General features: G+C 42.2%; 1 protein-coding gene across 1 annotated transcript in view; it reads left to right on the top strand.

The window, feature by feature from the left end:
- Positions 1-4,443, top strand: part of ephb4a (eph receptor B4a) — a 39,716-nt gene extending 35,273 nt beyond the window's left edge. The window contains exons 10-17 of the mRNA XM_003446779.5: positions 52-116; positions 278-391; positions 831-1,078; positions 1,188-1,403; positions 1,812-1,961; positions 2,140-2,333; positions 2,904-3,062; positions 3,172-4,443. Coding sequence (XP_003446827.1) covers positions 52-116; positions 278-391; positions 831-1,078; positions 1,188-1,403; positions 1,812-1,961; positions 2,140-2,333; positions 2,904-3,062; positions 3,172-3,280 — 1,255 coding nt within the window. The 3' untranslated portion in view covers positions 3,281-4,443. The remainder of the gene's footprint in view (positions 1-51; positions 117-277; positions 392-830; positions 1,079-1,187; positions 1,404-1,811; positions 1,962-2,139; positions 2,334-2,903; positions 3,063-3,171) is intronic.
- The last annotated feature ends 10,081 nt before the right edge of the window (positions 4,444-14,524 follow it).

Below are 14,524 nucleotides of genomic sequence, written 5' to 3'. Positions count from 1 at the left end.
CGCTGCGATCCTAATCTTGTTTCATTTATACTGATCTCTTTGTACCTGCAGCCGGCACAGCCGAATAAAGGATCCGGAGCTGAGTGACAAAAACAGCCAGTACCTCATTGGCCAAGGTAACACATCAAGGACATGCACGCTGAACCACAGCTCTGATTTACAATTCATTCACGTCGGGGAAATCATTTTTAATGTGACCGGGCTCTCTGTCGCTCATGGTTCTGTAACATTTCTGCTCTTTCATTTCCCACGCTTCTGTTTGTCTCCCCTCTCAAAGGGGTCAAGGTTTATATCGACCCTTTCACCTACGAAGACCCTAATGAGGCAGTGAGAGAATTTGCCAAGGAAATCGATGTTTCCTTTGTCAAGATTGAGGAGGTCATTGGTGCTGGTAAGCCCATCCGTATGCTTTTCCTGTGATTTATAAATCTGTAAACTTTGCACTGGTCCGCTCTTTCTGAGGACTTGCAGACTGCACAGGTTGCGTTTTGTTGTGATGTGTTGTTTTTATTTTTAGCATATTGTTATCTCTCAAAATAACCTTATTAAAAAATACCTAATTACTAAATTAAATAGATTCTGTGGCATTTAAAACCATTGCCCGGATTCTTCTTTATCACTCAAAATTCAATTTGGCTGCAGAAAAAACACAATTAACTGATAAATATGTTCCCAATATTGGTGGCCCTCATTCAAACCAAAGGGCACTGCTAGCTGCGAGCAAGCGTTGCGTTTGTTAAATGTAACAGTTGTCTTCATAATGAGGTAAACTCATGCCGGGGAGGAAAAAAACGGCCATAATAGTGTGTTTACGTGTCTGTGTGCTGCAGGCGAGTTTGGGGAGGTGTGTCGAGGACGGCTGAAGATACCAGGAAAAAAGGAAAACTACGTTGCAATTAAAACTCTAAAGGGTGGCTACACCGACAAGCAGAGACGGGACTTCCTGTCTGAGGCGTCCATCATGGGACAGTTCCAACACCCCAACATTATCCATCTGGAGGGAATCATTACAGCCAGCTGTCCAGTCATGATCCTGACAGAGTATATGGAGAACGGCGCTCTGGACTCATTTCTACGGGTCAGTATGAGTCGGAAAAACCAACGCCAAAGCACGCTTCTCTCAAAACACTGAAACACACCGTAGTGCCGCTCATTCTCAGACTGAACTGGTTCTGTCCTCTCCGTAGCTGAACGACAGCCAGTTCACACCCATCCAGCTGGTTGGTATGCTGCGTGGCATTGCCTCTGGCATGAAGTACCTGGCAGAGATGAGCTACGTCCACCGAGACCTGGCTGCCCGCAACATCCTGATCAACAGCAACCTGGTGTGCAAGGTGTCTGACTTTGGCTTGTCACGCTTCCTTCAGGAGAACTCCTCTGACCCAACCTACACCAGCTCTCTGGTGAGACAACAGCCATCCTCAGTTAATGCTTAAGGAGAAAAGCCTGTCATTCATTGCATACGCAGTAGTCTAGTAGGATGGAAATCATAGAAGTCATCCCAATATGTTAATTTTAATCTCTAGCACAGACATCAGGACACTAATTATCAGCAATAGTGATTATCAGTGTGACTTCTGCTCTACAATTAGTTATCAGTTAGATTTTTAAGATTTAAATAAATGCATAAATAAATAGCAGACTGTTTTATTTATCCACATACTTTTCATCTCTTGAAATATTATGTTGATCATAAAACATTTTTAACTTTAACTTAGGATGTTACCTACCTTCAGTTTCCTCCCCAGCTCCCTGCTGGACCATGTTTACGTGAAGTTTCTGCATCACTCACTGTTTACCTTTCTGTGCAGGGAGGTAAGATCCCAATCCGCTGGACAGCACCGGAGGCAATAGCCTTCAGAAAGTTTACCTCAGCCTCAGATGTGTGGAGCTACGGCATCGTCATGTGGGAGGTCATGTCTTTTGGAGAAAGACCGTACTGGGACATGAGCAACCAGGATGTAAGTTGAAGCAAGAAAAGCCTTGCTGGGTTGTTTCTTAGATTTTTGGAAGGACTTTTCAGGTTTTGTTAGCCGAGTTTTTCCAGTCATTTCAAAACACTTGGAACTAGGTGATCAGTGAAGTGTTTAAATCTTGACCGTGACTATTAAACTCATGTTTAATGCATGTTTCCGTCAGGTGATCAATGCCATAGAGCAGGACTACCGCCTGCCCCCGCCGCCTGACTGCCCCACCCACCTGCACCAACTGATGTTGGACTGCTGGCAGAAGGACCGGTCGGCGCGACCTCGCTTTGCGGAGCTCGTTAGCGCTTTGGACAAACTCATCCGCAACCCCGCGTCGCTGAAAATAGTGGCTCAAGAAGGAGCAGGGTGAGAGTGCTGATGTGTTTTTACAGTTGGATCAGCGAGGTTTTGGACCACCACGGTGGATTTTAAACCTAAACAAACAAAATGTGATTAAAGTGCAGCTTTTAATTCAAGATGTTTAACAAAATTATTGCATTAGTTGTTCAGGAATTTCCTGTTTATATGTAGTCCGTGAAAAATTGATGTCCAAAAATTTATTGGCCTTACTGTATGCACAGAAAAACTCAAGCATGTCTTCACAATGTCTTATTCTTAGTGTCCATTTAAAGCCCTGACAGTGACAGGGCAGGCATTAGCCTCCTGCTGCCCAATCTTGTGCACCACCTCGGTGTCCTGCTGTGACCTGTCAGCCACTTGCTGTTCCCATTTCCCTGTCTCAACATTCTGCCTGTCGGCTAGTTATATACAGCTGAGGACACTCCACCCCTGACAAATCCCATTGTTTGTCCCTGTCAGTCACTCAGTTGGACTTGTCACCTGGAATGTTGCTGCAGGACATGTATAAGCTCCTCACTGAGGTTTTGGTGACGGTGAATGTAAGTTATTCCTTTGTTTCTGCACCCTGTCCCCTAGGCCGTCCTACCCCCTGCTGGACCAGCGTGCACCTTTAGCTCTCCCGCCGTGTGCTTCGGTGGGGGATTGGCTTAGGGCCATCAAGATGGAGCGTTACGAAGACAGTTTCCTTCAGGCTGGCTTCAACTCAGTGGACCAGCTGGCCCAGATCACCACACAGTTAGTTCATATTCCCATTTTTTGTTTTTCTGCTCACTTATTTTATCCAAGTAAAAATTAGTTTAGGAAAATTTGTCTCTAATTAGTTCATTTTTTTAAATTTCTTTAGGGATCTGCTGCACATGGGTGTGACTTTGGCTGGGCATCAGAGGAAAATCCTTTCCAGCATCCAAACAATGACCTTTCAAAACAAGAGCACTGCAACTGTGACCTTCTAGCTGACCTGCCTCTTATTCTGGACATGACCCCAGCACACAGGTGCTGCCAAGTACTGAGAGCACTCTGGATCCTCTTTCTGTGAGCCACTTTGAACACGGACTCGTACAAGGGATTGGCGACTTTATTCGTGACCAGAAAAAATAGGGAGAAAAAACTATGGTGTGAACTGTTGTGCAGAGATTGGCAGGTCTCTGCCACACAGAGGGACCAGGTGATGAAGCTGTGCGGACTGACTGCTTCTTTATTTTTTTGTGCTTTTGTTTGTTTTTTGCAGTTTGTGGTCAGTGTTTTTACATCCACCCAAGATTTGGACTCAGTACATGTGGTGAACAAAGAGGAACAGCAGACCAGAGTTTACACAGTTCTGTATTGTCATGTCATTACAAAAAAAAAAAAAAAAAAAAACCCAAACTGGTTTGTTGTCCCAAAATGTCACTTTGATCTTTCACCAAAGGAGACAAAAAAGACGAGAAGAAATGCCAAGATTTTTAGTTTTCGTATTGTTGTGTAATTATGAATGGGAACCGCTCTCGATGCCGACTACGTTACTTCAGAGACACTTTTCACATCAAAACGTGAACATTTTAATGTGAGATTTTACATTTTGTTGTTCTTTCTCCCCCATTTGATTTCAATATTACCTCCTCTTTACTCAGGTGTGATGTGTAATGCAGACTTTGGAGAGCGCTGTACTTGCTCTAATCAGACTCCTGATCTTCCTCAAGTCTGGCTCTCACTTTGCCAGCTCAGCAACATGTGAGAAGAAAGGCACAGAGACATATCAGCACTTTTGTCATTTCAGAGTGAATCGTAATCTTCAGTAGCTCCACGTGTTTCTCGTGGAGTGTGGTTGGTTATTTCTAACGCTGGTGTTTCTGCTGGCAGCTCAGTTTTATTATAGTCGAGCTGAACAAAGACCAAGTGGACTGAGAGACCACGGAAAACTGTAGAATTGGTTTTCTTTATAGATAATAACCAAGGACGCAGTCTGGCCTCAAACTTGTTTTTTCTTGATTATAACTGATACATTTTTAATTATCTTATTCTGTATTCTCCATTTTCCAGTGCCATTCATTTGTCTTTGTGAACTAAAATGCCATTTTTATAAAGCAGAAGCCTTTCACGAGTGATTCAGTTCTGTCTCTTTTGAATGCACCTTAAAGGGTAACTGAGCAAAATATGTCTGCTTTTGCTCTGAAGCGATACAAAAAGAGGTTCCTAACAAAAAGCACGAAAAACAATACATGACCTTAAATTAACACGCTAGCTTGTAGCCACTTTGGTTGGTTTCACCGGCGGTTTCGCTCTGCAAAACTAGTGATTCTCAGAGCTGTTGTCTTATTAGCAGGGCAGCACCTCTCACTTTGCCGGATGTAATGTCAGTAAAACATTTCTGCACTTGCACTAAAACGGTTCCCTAAAATTTTGGAAGAGGAAACAAAGCACGGCTACCAACTGAGCAAGTCTGCTCAACGCAGTGTTTTTGCGTTTCTCAGAAAACTGCCTCACATACAAATATACAGCTAGCAGGCTCGCTGTATCTGTTGCTTTCACTGTGCAATATTATTGTTACTCATGAGCTGCTCACAATGCTTACTGTTTGCAAACGCAGATGACGTGTCCTTTGGGCAGAGTTGAACTTCCAGCAGAAAGTGCCTGTGCTCCAGGAGCGTATCTTTGCATACTTTGTCCATATGAAGGCAAACAAATCTCTTGACACACACAAGTTTGCACTTTTCAGTCTTATCCAGGACCTGCCAGGATTTGCTGACTGATTGTTGTGTACTACCTACAGCTAGAGGCAAGGACTTACGATGGAACAAAGGCTGGACTCTATGGATACATGGATGCCTCCCCTGTAAGATATCCTCTGTCATCACAATGTAGCAACATTAACAAGTCGTCCAAAGGCTTTGCTCAGTTTGTCTTCAGTGGGTGTAAAATAAATGTCACATCACTCACATCAAACATCAAATACTCTGTTCACTAAATATTTGTAGAATATCTGTTTACAAGCAGTTTGAGTTATTTCCATGCTACTTCAGCTAACGCACTGACGTCGCTGACATAGTATCTACAGTACTGAAAACTCGATGGGTAAAGATTCCTTATCAGGCAAAACCCGGAAACATTGGCTGATATCATTTGGAGTGTAATGCAGAATGATTTCATGCAGTCCGGTCTGTCCATTACACGGCTTGTAACCATTAACATCTGCGTTTTGCTTCAAAGGCGTCTCTTTACTGACAATATTCTGGCATTAAAAAGCATGAAAAGACCATTTTTACTTATTTTGATGATATTGTGGTGTCTGCTGAAAATTCTGGGTTAAAATGTTTTTTTTTTTCCTTTTCTCCAGTGCTACAAAATTAATTAAGATTCAACATGGGAAAGGATGCACAGCTAATAGACAGTGGTCAGCTCACTGGATTGAGTGGGTAACCCATATGCTGAAAGGCTGATGCAGAGGCCAGGGTTTAGGCTATGCTTAAAGTCTTCCCCCTGGTCCTTTTAAAAATCTATTTTGCTGTCTCTGTAAAATAAAGGGTTAAAAAAAAAAGACCCAGAATGTGGAAACTGGATGCACAGCTAGCAGTAAGATCTGCAAATTGCTTTCTACTTTTCCCCCACAGCTCTGCAGAAACAGCTTGAAGTCATCAGTATCTTGTGAAATAAACATTTAACTGACTGGAGTTCAAAATGTTGAAATATTGCTCAAAGATGTTGCAAATGTTGAAGGATGAGACCAGCCTTTTGGACATTTATACGTATTTTACCCCAGATAGCAGTGCTTCAGGATACACCTGGGCTACTAAAACATACAGAAGAAGCACTGAATCGCTTCTTCTAAACTTTTTAGGGTTGCACCCACAAGTGCATAACAGTCATTCAAAATGTGATGCAATGCAAAATTGAAATGAGGTGCTTGTTATGAGCTTACACTTACCCAATGACAAACAGCAGACCAACACCTTCCTTTGTAGGCTTCATATTGAAGATCTCAATAGTGGCAACTCTGAATAAATGATAATGTTTATCTTGTTTATCCACCGTGTATATAGGTAAATATGAATATTTACCATCATTTCTCAGCTGTTTAACATGTCAGAAGGGCTTTGTAGACAGCCGCGCTCATTTTTCACTGCAAGCGAAGCATGGAAACTGTTTAAATAAATGGATGTCGTAGGAGGTCCATATCTGACCTGAAGTGATAACCCACATGGTTTACCTGTCTCCGGTCGTAAGGCAGGCTGCTCTGTCCCAGTGACCCTGTTCGCTCCCGTCCCAGATTCAAAGAAAAAATGAGCACGCGACAAAGCAGCTACACTTTTGTCAAAAGGCGCACTGATGCTTCTGGATGTCTTTGAGCCTTTTTATTCCAGTGCTACTCAATGTGAACTAAATAAATGTTACTTGGTTGTCTCGTTTTAATCTTTGGTTAAATAATGTCTTGCCTAAGATCATGTAAGTAAAATGTCTAATAGGATTTTTCTTTGTCTCCTTTGTGTGTCTCGTTTCAGCCCTCCTCATCTATCCCGTTGGCCCGTTTTTAATAATGAGATAGAAACAAGAGAACGCAAGGACTCAAAATGAGTCCCCAGCTTTGCTTTCTCGCAGCTTTTCCTCTTGCTTTCTGTTCCTCCAGAGAGCCTTTACCCCCGAGGGCTCAAAGCTTGTCCTCTTCTATGTTTCCTTTCCTGGTCCTCAGCCCTTTTAATCATGAAGAGATGTTCTTTTCTTCTCCTGTGCCTTGGGCTGAGAACAGCTTATGGCACAGCATAAGCTTAAACTCTCTCACACACTTTTCCCCCCTCTTCTTCTCCCATCTCCAAAGCTACCATAAACAAGCTAAGCTGCCAGGGCTTCCAAAAGCATTTAGGCTCATTGATTAATGTGCTTTGATTATCTCTGTGTTACTGACTCATTCCTCTTGTTCTATTGTTCTGGTGTGGACCACAAAGTATAGACCTGCGCAAGTAGAGCTCCAGTACAGTTTTTGTTTTAAAAAAGAAAAAGATGAGTAACTGTTGACTGTTGTTATGGTTTATTTTCAGCCCCGCGGTGCATTTCGGTTTGCATGAATCCCAGTGTTGGGAGTGATTCAGTGCTTGAAAGAGAGAGATAGGCATTCATCTAGTTTCTACTTCTGTCAGTGCTTTGAGTGACCCCTGACCCTGCTGCATAGTACAAATCCAGCCTCAGCTTTGTCTGTGTATCTGAATGGCCATTCATTAGGGCTGCTGTTGGGCACCGGGTAGACCAGGCCGAGCAAGTTTTTAGCATTTGGTGGATTGTGTCATTCCCCTCGCATTCCTGCGTGCATTCAAGTGTGGAGAACGTGTGTGTGCGTGCATGCTGATGGTCGCAGTGGGTGGGGGGCTATCCAGAGGGACAGGTACATGTGGATTTAAAGGAAAGGGGGAAGGGAGGTGATTTGAAATGGTTTCACCCTGTCTGGAGCAGTAAAACTCTCAGAAAATCTGAGTGTGATCCTGTATTAAAGGTGTATTGGGAAAGGTTTAGTCCAGCTAAGTGCACTCGCACAACATTGCAGGACTCAGAAAACTGATTTTTTTTTTTTTTTTAAATCTATGTCAAATTTAAAACAGCTGAGTCTGAAATGTTCTGGATTTGAGCTTCTGAAAAAACACTTTATACCCATATTTGAATGATTATCCTATCTCACAGAAATCTCGGATAAATAAGTTTGCTTTGAGCAAACCCTCCCCCCCAAAGTATCCCTCATGAAAGCCCCACTACTGCTTTATCATTCCATCCTTCAGTTTTTGGAAACCACCGACTAATTTCATTTTCCATTAGTCTTCGTTTTCGATCTGCAGCATTGGTTTGATTTTTCCACAACAGCACTTATCTGAAGATGGAAGTTTAGGCTGGAGATTGTCACTCCTATGCCACTCTCCCTCCGCTTCAGCTGCCAGATTTCCTCCCCGAGATGACTCCCAGACAGTTTGCTCAAAATGGCCCAATATTTCTGAGCAAATCCACCGAGCAGCCAGCTAAGATTATTTTTCACCTGTGTACGCATTGTGATTTCGGAGGCACATTGCTCGGCAGAGCGCTTCCACTCTGTTTCGTATTAAATCTGATCACTGGAAAAGTTGTCACTCCTCGCTGCTCTACAGCATTTCTGTTGACTTTGCAGGAGATTGTGCCAGGCCATTGCTGTAAATAAGAATTTGTTCTTTGCTGACCCACCTGATCAAATAAAAGTTGTTGGAATTTAATTATACTTTCATGCTGCAGTACAGTTTTATGTGGAATTAGCCTAGTATTTTTAATCATGTAGTTAATCCACTTAATCAATGTAAACTTTTAGACCACAATCCCCTGCTGTCTCCTCAGTACTGATGTAGAGGAGTATTCAAATATTGTTATATTAGCTACTGTCAGGCTGTTGCTTTCACAGTTAAATCGTTTGGGTTTATTTAAATGTATTTAAATGTACTGAATAACTAAGATGAACTAATAACTGAGATTATTCCCCACAATCATCTCTAGGGTTTACAGAGAATGGCTCTAAAAGACAAAAATATCCAATGAGCAACAGTTCTCTGGGCAAAAATACCTTGTTGATACCAAAGGTCAGAGGAAAATGACCAGACCGCTTCAAGCTGAAAGGAAGGCAGCAATAACTCAAAGAACGACTCGTTACAGCCAAGCTATGCAGAAGAACATTTGGAATGTGCACCACACTGAACCCCGAAGCAGACGAGGTACCACGGCAGGAAACCACAATGTTAGTTATAAACAGACAACTAAGGGTACGATTCACACAGATTCACCAAAACTGAACAAAAGAAGATTTTAAAAATGTATGTGTCTTAATTTCTGCTGCAAAATTCAGATGATAGGATCCATGCTGCCTTGTATCAGCAGTTCAGACTGGTGGTCTAATGGTGTGGTGAGGGTAGTTTCTTGGCACACTTTGGGTCCCTCAGTGCCAGAGCCTAACTGCGTATTGTTAGTGGCCATGTCCATCCCTTCATGACCACAGGGTACCCATCCTCTGATGACTGCTTCCAGCAGGATAATGCTCCATATCACAAAACTGAAATCATCTCAAAGAGGTTTCTTGACCGTGACAGTGAGTTCGCTGTACTCGAATGGCCCAAACAACAGTAGGGGTGGGTGATATACCCACAAAATTTTATCATGATATTTCAAAAAACATTTGTAATAATGATATTTGTGACAATATAGAAAAAATACCGAAGGAACATTTTATGGATGCTTGCACCTTTCAGGCAGCAGCATTTGTACGTGTAAGTAATGAAGGGCCTTTTTCCATCCTTGTTTTCCAATGAGCCACTGTCTCTGGTGACAGACTGCCTAATTTGAACTGTGAATCCATTGAAATAAGGTGCAGCCAGCACAGCATACAATGGTACAAGTCACGCTTAAGTAAAAAGGTAGCCTAGACAGCCTTGAAATTTAACACTTTAGTTTAACTAGAAAAACTTAAGCTTGTAACTTGTCAGGAGCTGCACCATACTGTCACGGATAATAACGCAGAAATATATTTTCTACCTGAAATGCGTTATCTTGGGTTGAGTTTTTTTAACCAGCTGCATACAGCCCTCCTTTTCCACCATGTAACTCCATCAGTAATTTCCATCCACCGTTTGCTCTTCCTGTCGTATGGAGCGCGGCTTGTGATGCTTGGTCGAGCCATTTGATTACTTTTGGGTCACACATCACCAGCTGCTAGTATCTCATCCTTTGCAACTTGGTTGTACTCAACAGTGTTTTTGCCTCATGCGGTGAAACGAGTTTGTTGCTTCCACCTTTAGCGAGAACAGGGTTCTGACTGTGCTTTGTTGGAGGTTGTTGAAGTCGCTCCCTCTTTAGGTACTAAAATGCCATCAGACACTGACACCTGTGTTTTAGTGCCAAGCATTAATGTAAACCCATGGTGTTGCTATAGCAATGATATCGCGATATGGTACTTTTATGTCACAGAAGAATTTATACCGGTATTATTATGGACCATGTGATATGGCACAACCGCAGTCTGGGATAGTAAACTGTTGGGATGTGGTGTGGTAAATATTCGTGCATGAGGAATATTTCCAGCACCTTCATGAAAAATTAAGACAGTTCTGAACTCAAGAGGGAGTACAACCTGGTACTAGCAAGGTGTACCCAGTAACATGGTTGGTGAGTGTATCCTAGCTAAACCTACAGATGGATCGTTTACTTATAAAGCGGTCAGATAGTTGGGGTTAGGTTAGGATGCAGTTCAAACAACCCTTTTTTTGTTTTAAGATTTTAAAATGGCTAGGTGTTTCTTTTTATCCAGCTGTTTTATATTTTAATATTTGCTACTAGCTATACATTTAGCTAACTGGTGCATCTTTGTAAGTAAGGTTTTTTTTAAGTTTAACACTTTGATTTTCATTTTTAAAATAATTTTTTAGCTATATTGGATATATCAACATCTATTTATCCAGTACTGTATATTTATTTACCTAACACTAGGTAACATAAATGTTTATCCAGACTATTAGCTAACGGTTAGCTGTAGGTTTAGCTAGCTTTTTCTACCTTTTGTTGTTCTTGTTTTGTTTTTTTTCCAGGTACTTTTATTAGTAAGCCTTTTTATTCCTTTTTGCACAACTTTTAATTATCTAAGTTCTTTATTACTCTTAACATTTCTGCTCAAATCTATGGAAGCTTGTCCACCACTGGGGAAACCCCCCCCCCCAAAAGACTTTATAGTATAAATAGTTATATATAGTTTAGCGATACTGATATATAGCTATGTACTTTCAACCAGACTTCACAGAAGAGACCACATTTGATGGAGGTGTTAGTGTGATGAAGAATGCGAATATGGGTTTTATCACCTTCAGGGTGAGTGAATGGCTCCTCCAAAGGTGTTTGCTGGTTCTTGCTCTGTCAGCTTTCAGCAGCCATCCATCTCCCCCGTGGCACCCTTTTGTTTTCCACTCAGCTAAGATGTGCCCCTTGCCTTCTGTGAGGAAATGAAAGCCGTGTGACCTTCCCACTTCTTATCGTCTTCATGTGAATCACTATATATTCTAAAACTCAAGCCACATGCGTCAAGGACCACTATGTTAAGTGGAGGGAAATAAAACTAGTGGGGCTTCATGTGGCAAAAAGGATTCTGCATATGTGTCTGAGGTGAGGGAAAGTTCAAGAAAAGGCCATGATAGGAGATGGCAAACATCTCATGTGAAAGCTGTTTCTGATCAGTGAGATTGATTGCCCTTTGTGAACTCAGATTGATGGCTTTACTCTTCAGTCTTGCACTTAACCTCTCCTATAGGTCTCACCTTTAAGTCCTAACTCATCATAACTCCTCCACACTTCTGAACCCACTGGTATAAATCTTTACCCTGAGCCGAAATGTGTATGCACCCACAGTCACCTTGTCACTAACAAAGAACACACAGGCTTCATAGCGACCACTGGGCATTTTTGAGGTTTGATTCAATCAGACAAAGTTTGTAGAACTTTGAGGATTTAGAGAAACTACCAAACAACAGCAATTTAAAACATGTACAGGGTTATTTTTACCACGCCTCAAAAAGGCTTCTAGTTTTGTCTGTTTTCTCTCTTCTTCATAATTACAGTAAGGTTTGGCCTTTATATTTGTATTGTGGCCATAGATGTTTACCCTAACTGGATGTTTATCCTTCTTCTTCTACATTTAAATTACAGTTTGCCGCGCAATTGCCTGAATTAGCTGTTTTCATAAATGTCTACAAAGCAAATGAGCAGTAAACACAGAATATTCCAGTAAACAATGACACACATGGAAGGTTCTGCACCGAGAGCAGATTTTGTTTTCAAAAGCAAAGGTAAAGCCTTTTTCTGTCTTTTTTTTTATTTTTTGGAGGGGTTGCATGAATGCGTATCCCCTCACAGCAGGTCTCAGGATTAAAGCACCCCCTCCTGATCCCCTGTGGCCCTCCTCCCTGAACCTACACCCACTCCTTTACCCTGCTTTGGAACGACAGCCTGTCAGAACTATTGATTATACTGCAAAAACATGACCACTCACGTTTAGTACTGACCCCATGAGCACATTTGTGGGGGGACGGGGTGTGCTCAAATTGTGACAATATGGAGGGTAGTAAAGTGTATGTATGCGTGTGTGTGTTTGTGTGTGCCCACTTAGAAATCTGAGCATGGAGCATATGGTTATGATTTAACCAGCATCTGGATGCAATACAACAAGGTTTACAATACAAAGCATAAACTGTGTGTGTTTGAGAGAAAGGGTGTAGTATTGAAAGTAATCAGATTACAGAAATGAGGAAACTGTAACCTTGGGCATATACCATCACCCATCAACCAAAATCGTACCCAGAATGGAAGAAATAACCGTGAACACACACTCGCTCTCAGATCTGTATTTACTGTGTTTTGAGCGCCCTCTAGTGTGCAAAAACTTGGTTTATTCGATTTTTATTCTAATGCTGAGAGGAAATAATTCATGCTTTAAATTCTCGTTTATTTACGAATCACGCGCTCAACCCTGATCATTCGGTAAACATGAAAGGATGAAATGCGTCCTGACGCTGCTTATCAGATAAGGGTTGAGGCTGCTGTCTGTGCAGGGTTGGGCTGAGCCTCGCAGACAGTGTCTCAGCATATTCTGACCCAATATCACTCCCACTTTTTACAATCGGAAAATCTGATTGTAAACACGGCGTGCAGCCTGCGCCACTGTCTCGGCTGGCAAAGTCACGCAGAGGCGGAGAGAGGACTGGTCATTAGCAGTGATCTGAAGTCATGATAAATACATTCTGATTCCGAATCTGTTCTGTGGTCGTCCATCCGGACAGATTTGTTATTCTCGAGTTTTAAAGGTTGGGCGTTCAAGAGCTTATCACAGAGAGAGATGAGGAGCCCTCTTGCAAGGTAACTTTGAGGCATTACTCACCCGCGCTGCTTTGTCGCCGCCTGGTGGCCATAGCGGACTCTGACACCCTAAAGGAAAAGCAGAGTCATGTTTCAGTGGGTCGAGCTTAGGCCTGAGAGGATGCAGAGGAGGCGCCTGCTCTCTCAAAATGAAGTCCTCCTCTCACATCGGTGTATTGTGCAACTATCGCCTCTGTAAACACAGCTTCTGATAGAATTTGAACTATTTTTCGAGGAGGTCGAATGTGTACTTGTCTTTAAACAATAATGGTCCTTTGCTCTCTCTTCCCCCCCCCCACCTAGGCTACACTACATTATGCACTGTGTTAAAGCAAACAAAAGAAAACAAAGACCACAGAAAAAATAACAGCAGTAAGAGCCACACCTACATAAATAACACACATGACCACACCTCAATGCCTGGCAGTACAACAAAAAAAGAAAAAACAACACAAGACAAAAAGCTATACCAATGAGTCCTCCGGCATTAAACTTTTAATTTTAGAAATGGAAAAAGAAAAAAATGCATTTAGATAATCGCGTGCTTTCTAAGCACTGAGAACAATTATTTGAGATACAGGGTTCAGTAAAGACAGAGCGTTAGTGCCTCTGAATCAGCATGCGCTTATGTTTAAGAGACGCAGCCCTCTTGGAGTCGTAGTAATTACGATAGAAGTGATGGATGAAGTCATGCACTGTTGTTATAGTGCGACTCTGTGCGCAGGCAGGTGGTCAGGGTGGAGGAACGGGTCAGCAAAACGCTGGACACAAATACATGAGAGAGCCGTGTTCATTGTTTCCATCTGGCAGCGGAGACGGTGAGCTTCTAATTGTAACCACCATGTTTCCCTAGCTTTTAACATGCTCTTTTTTTTAGGCAAAATATGATCTTCCTCTAACCCTAAGCTGTTTTGTTGTCTGAATTTAACCCAGCCTTGAGCCTATGATGTGATTCGTAAGAGTCTTAAAGGATTTGGTAAACTTTGTCCTGCTGATGTAAGCTTGTCTTTCATTTTTAAGGGGAAGATTTTTGTACGGGCCCCTAAGTGGGAATTCCTGATGTGTCTGCCTGATATTTACAGATTGCTTTGACAAGCTGTATAAAAGTAGTAGCAGGTGAACAGCGCTGAAGTCGGGCGTGATTTAAGATGAAAGGTCTTTCTGGTACACCGTAGGGAAAATGCCTCCATCTGAGGCAGCCCTACTACTCACACAAACAAGCGAGCTCGCCTCCTTCTCATCACTGTACAGTATGTACAAGGTGGCAACAAATAGCTTGACTCCATCGTGCTCTACATTCCTGGGTTACTATATTGTTAGACTGACGAAAT

Source organism: Oreochromis niloticus, linkage group LG10 (assembly GCF_001858045.2).
Source record: "Oreochromis niloticus isolate F11D_XX linkage group LG10, O_niloticus_UMD_NMBU, whole genome shotgun sequence".
In the NCBI taxonomy this organism is placed as follows: domain Eukaryota; kingdom Metazoa; phylum Chordata; class Actinopteri; order Cichliformes; family Cichlidae; genus Oreochromis; species Oreochromis niloticus.
Note: the sequence above shows the minus strand (reverse complement) of the source record. Positions and strands in the feature narration are given on the sequence as shown.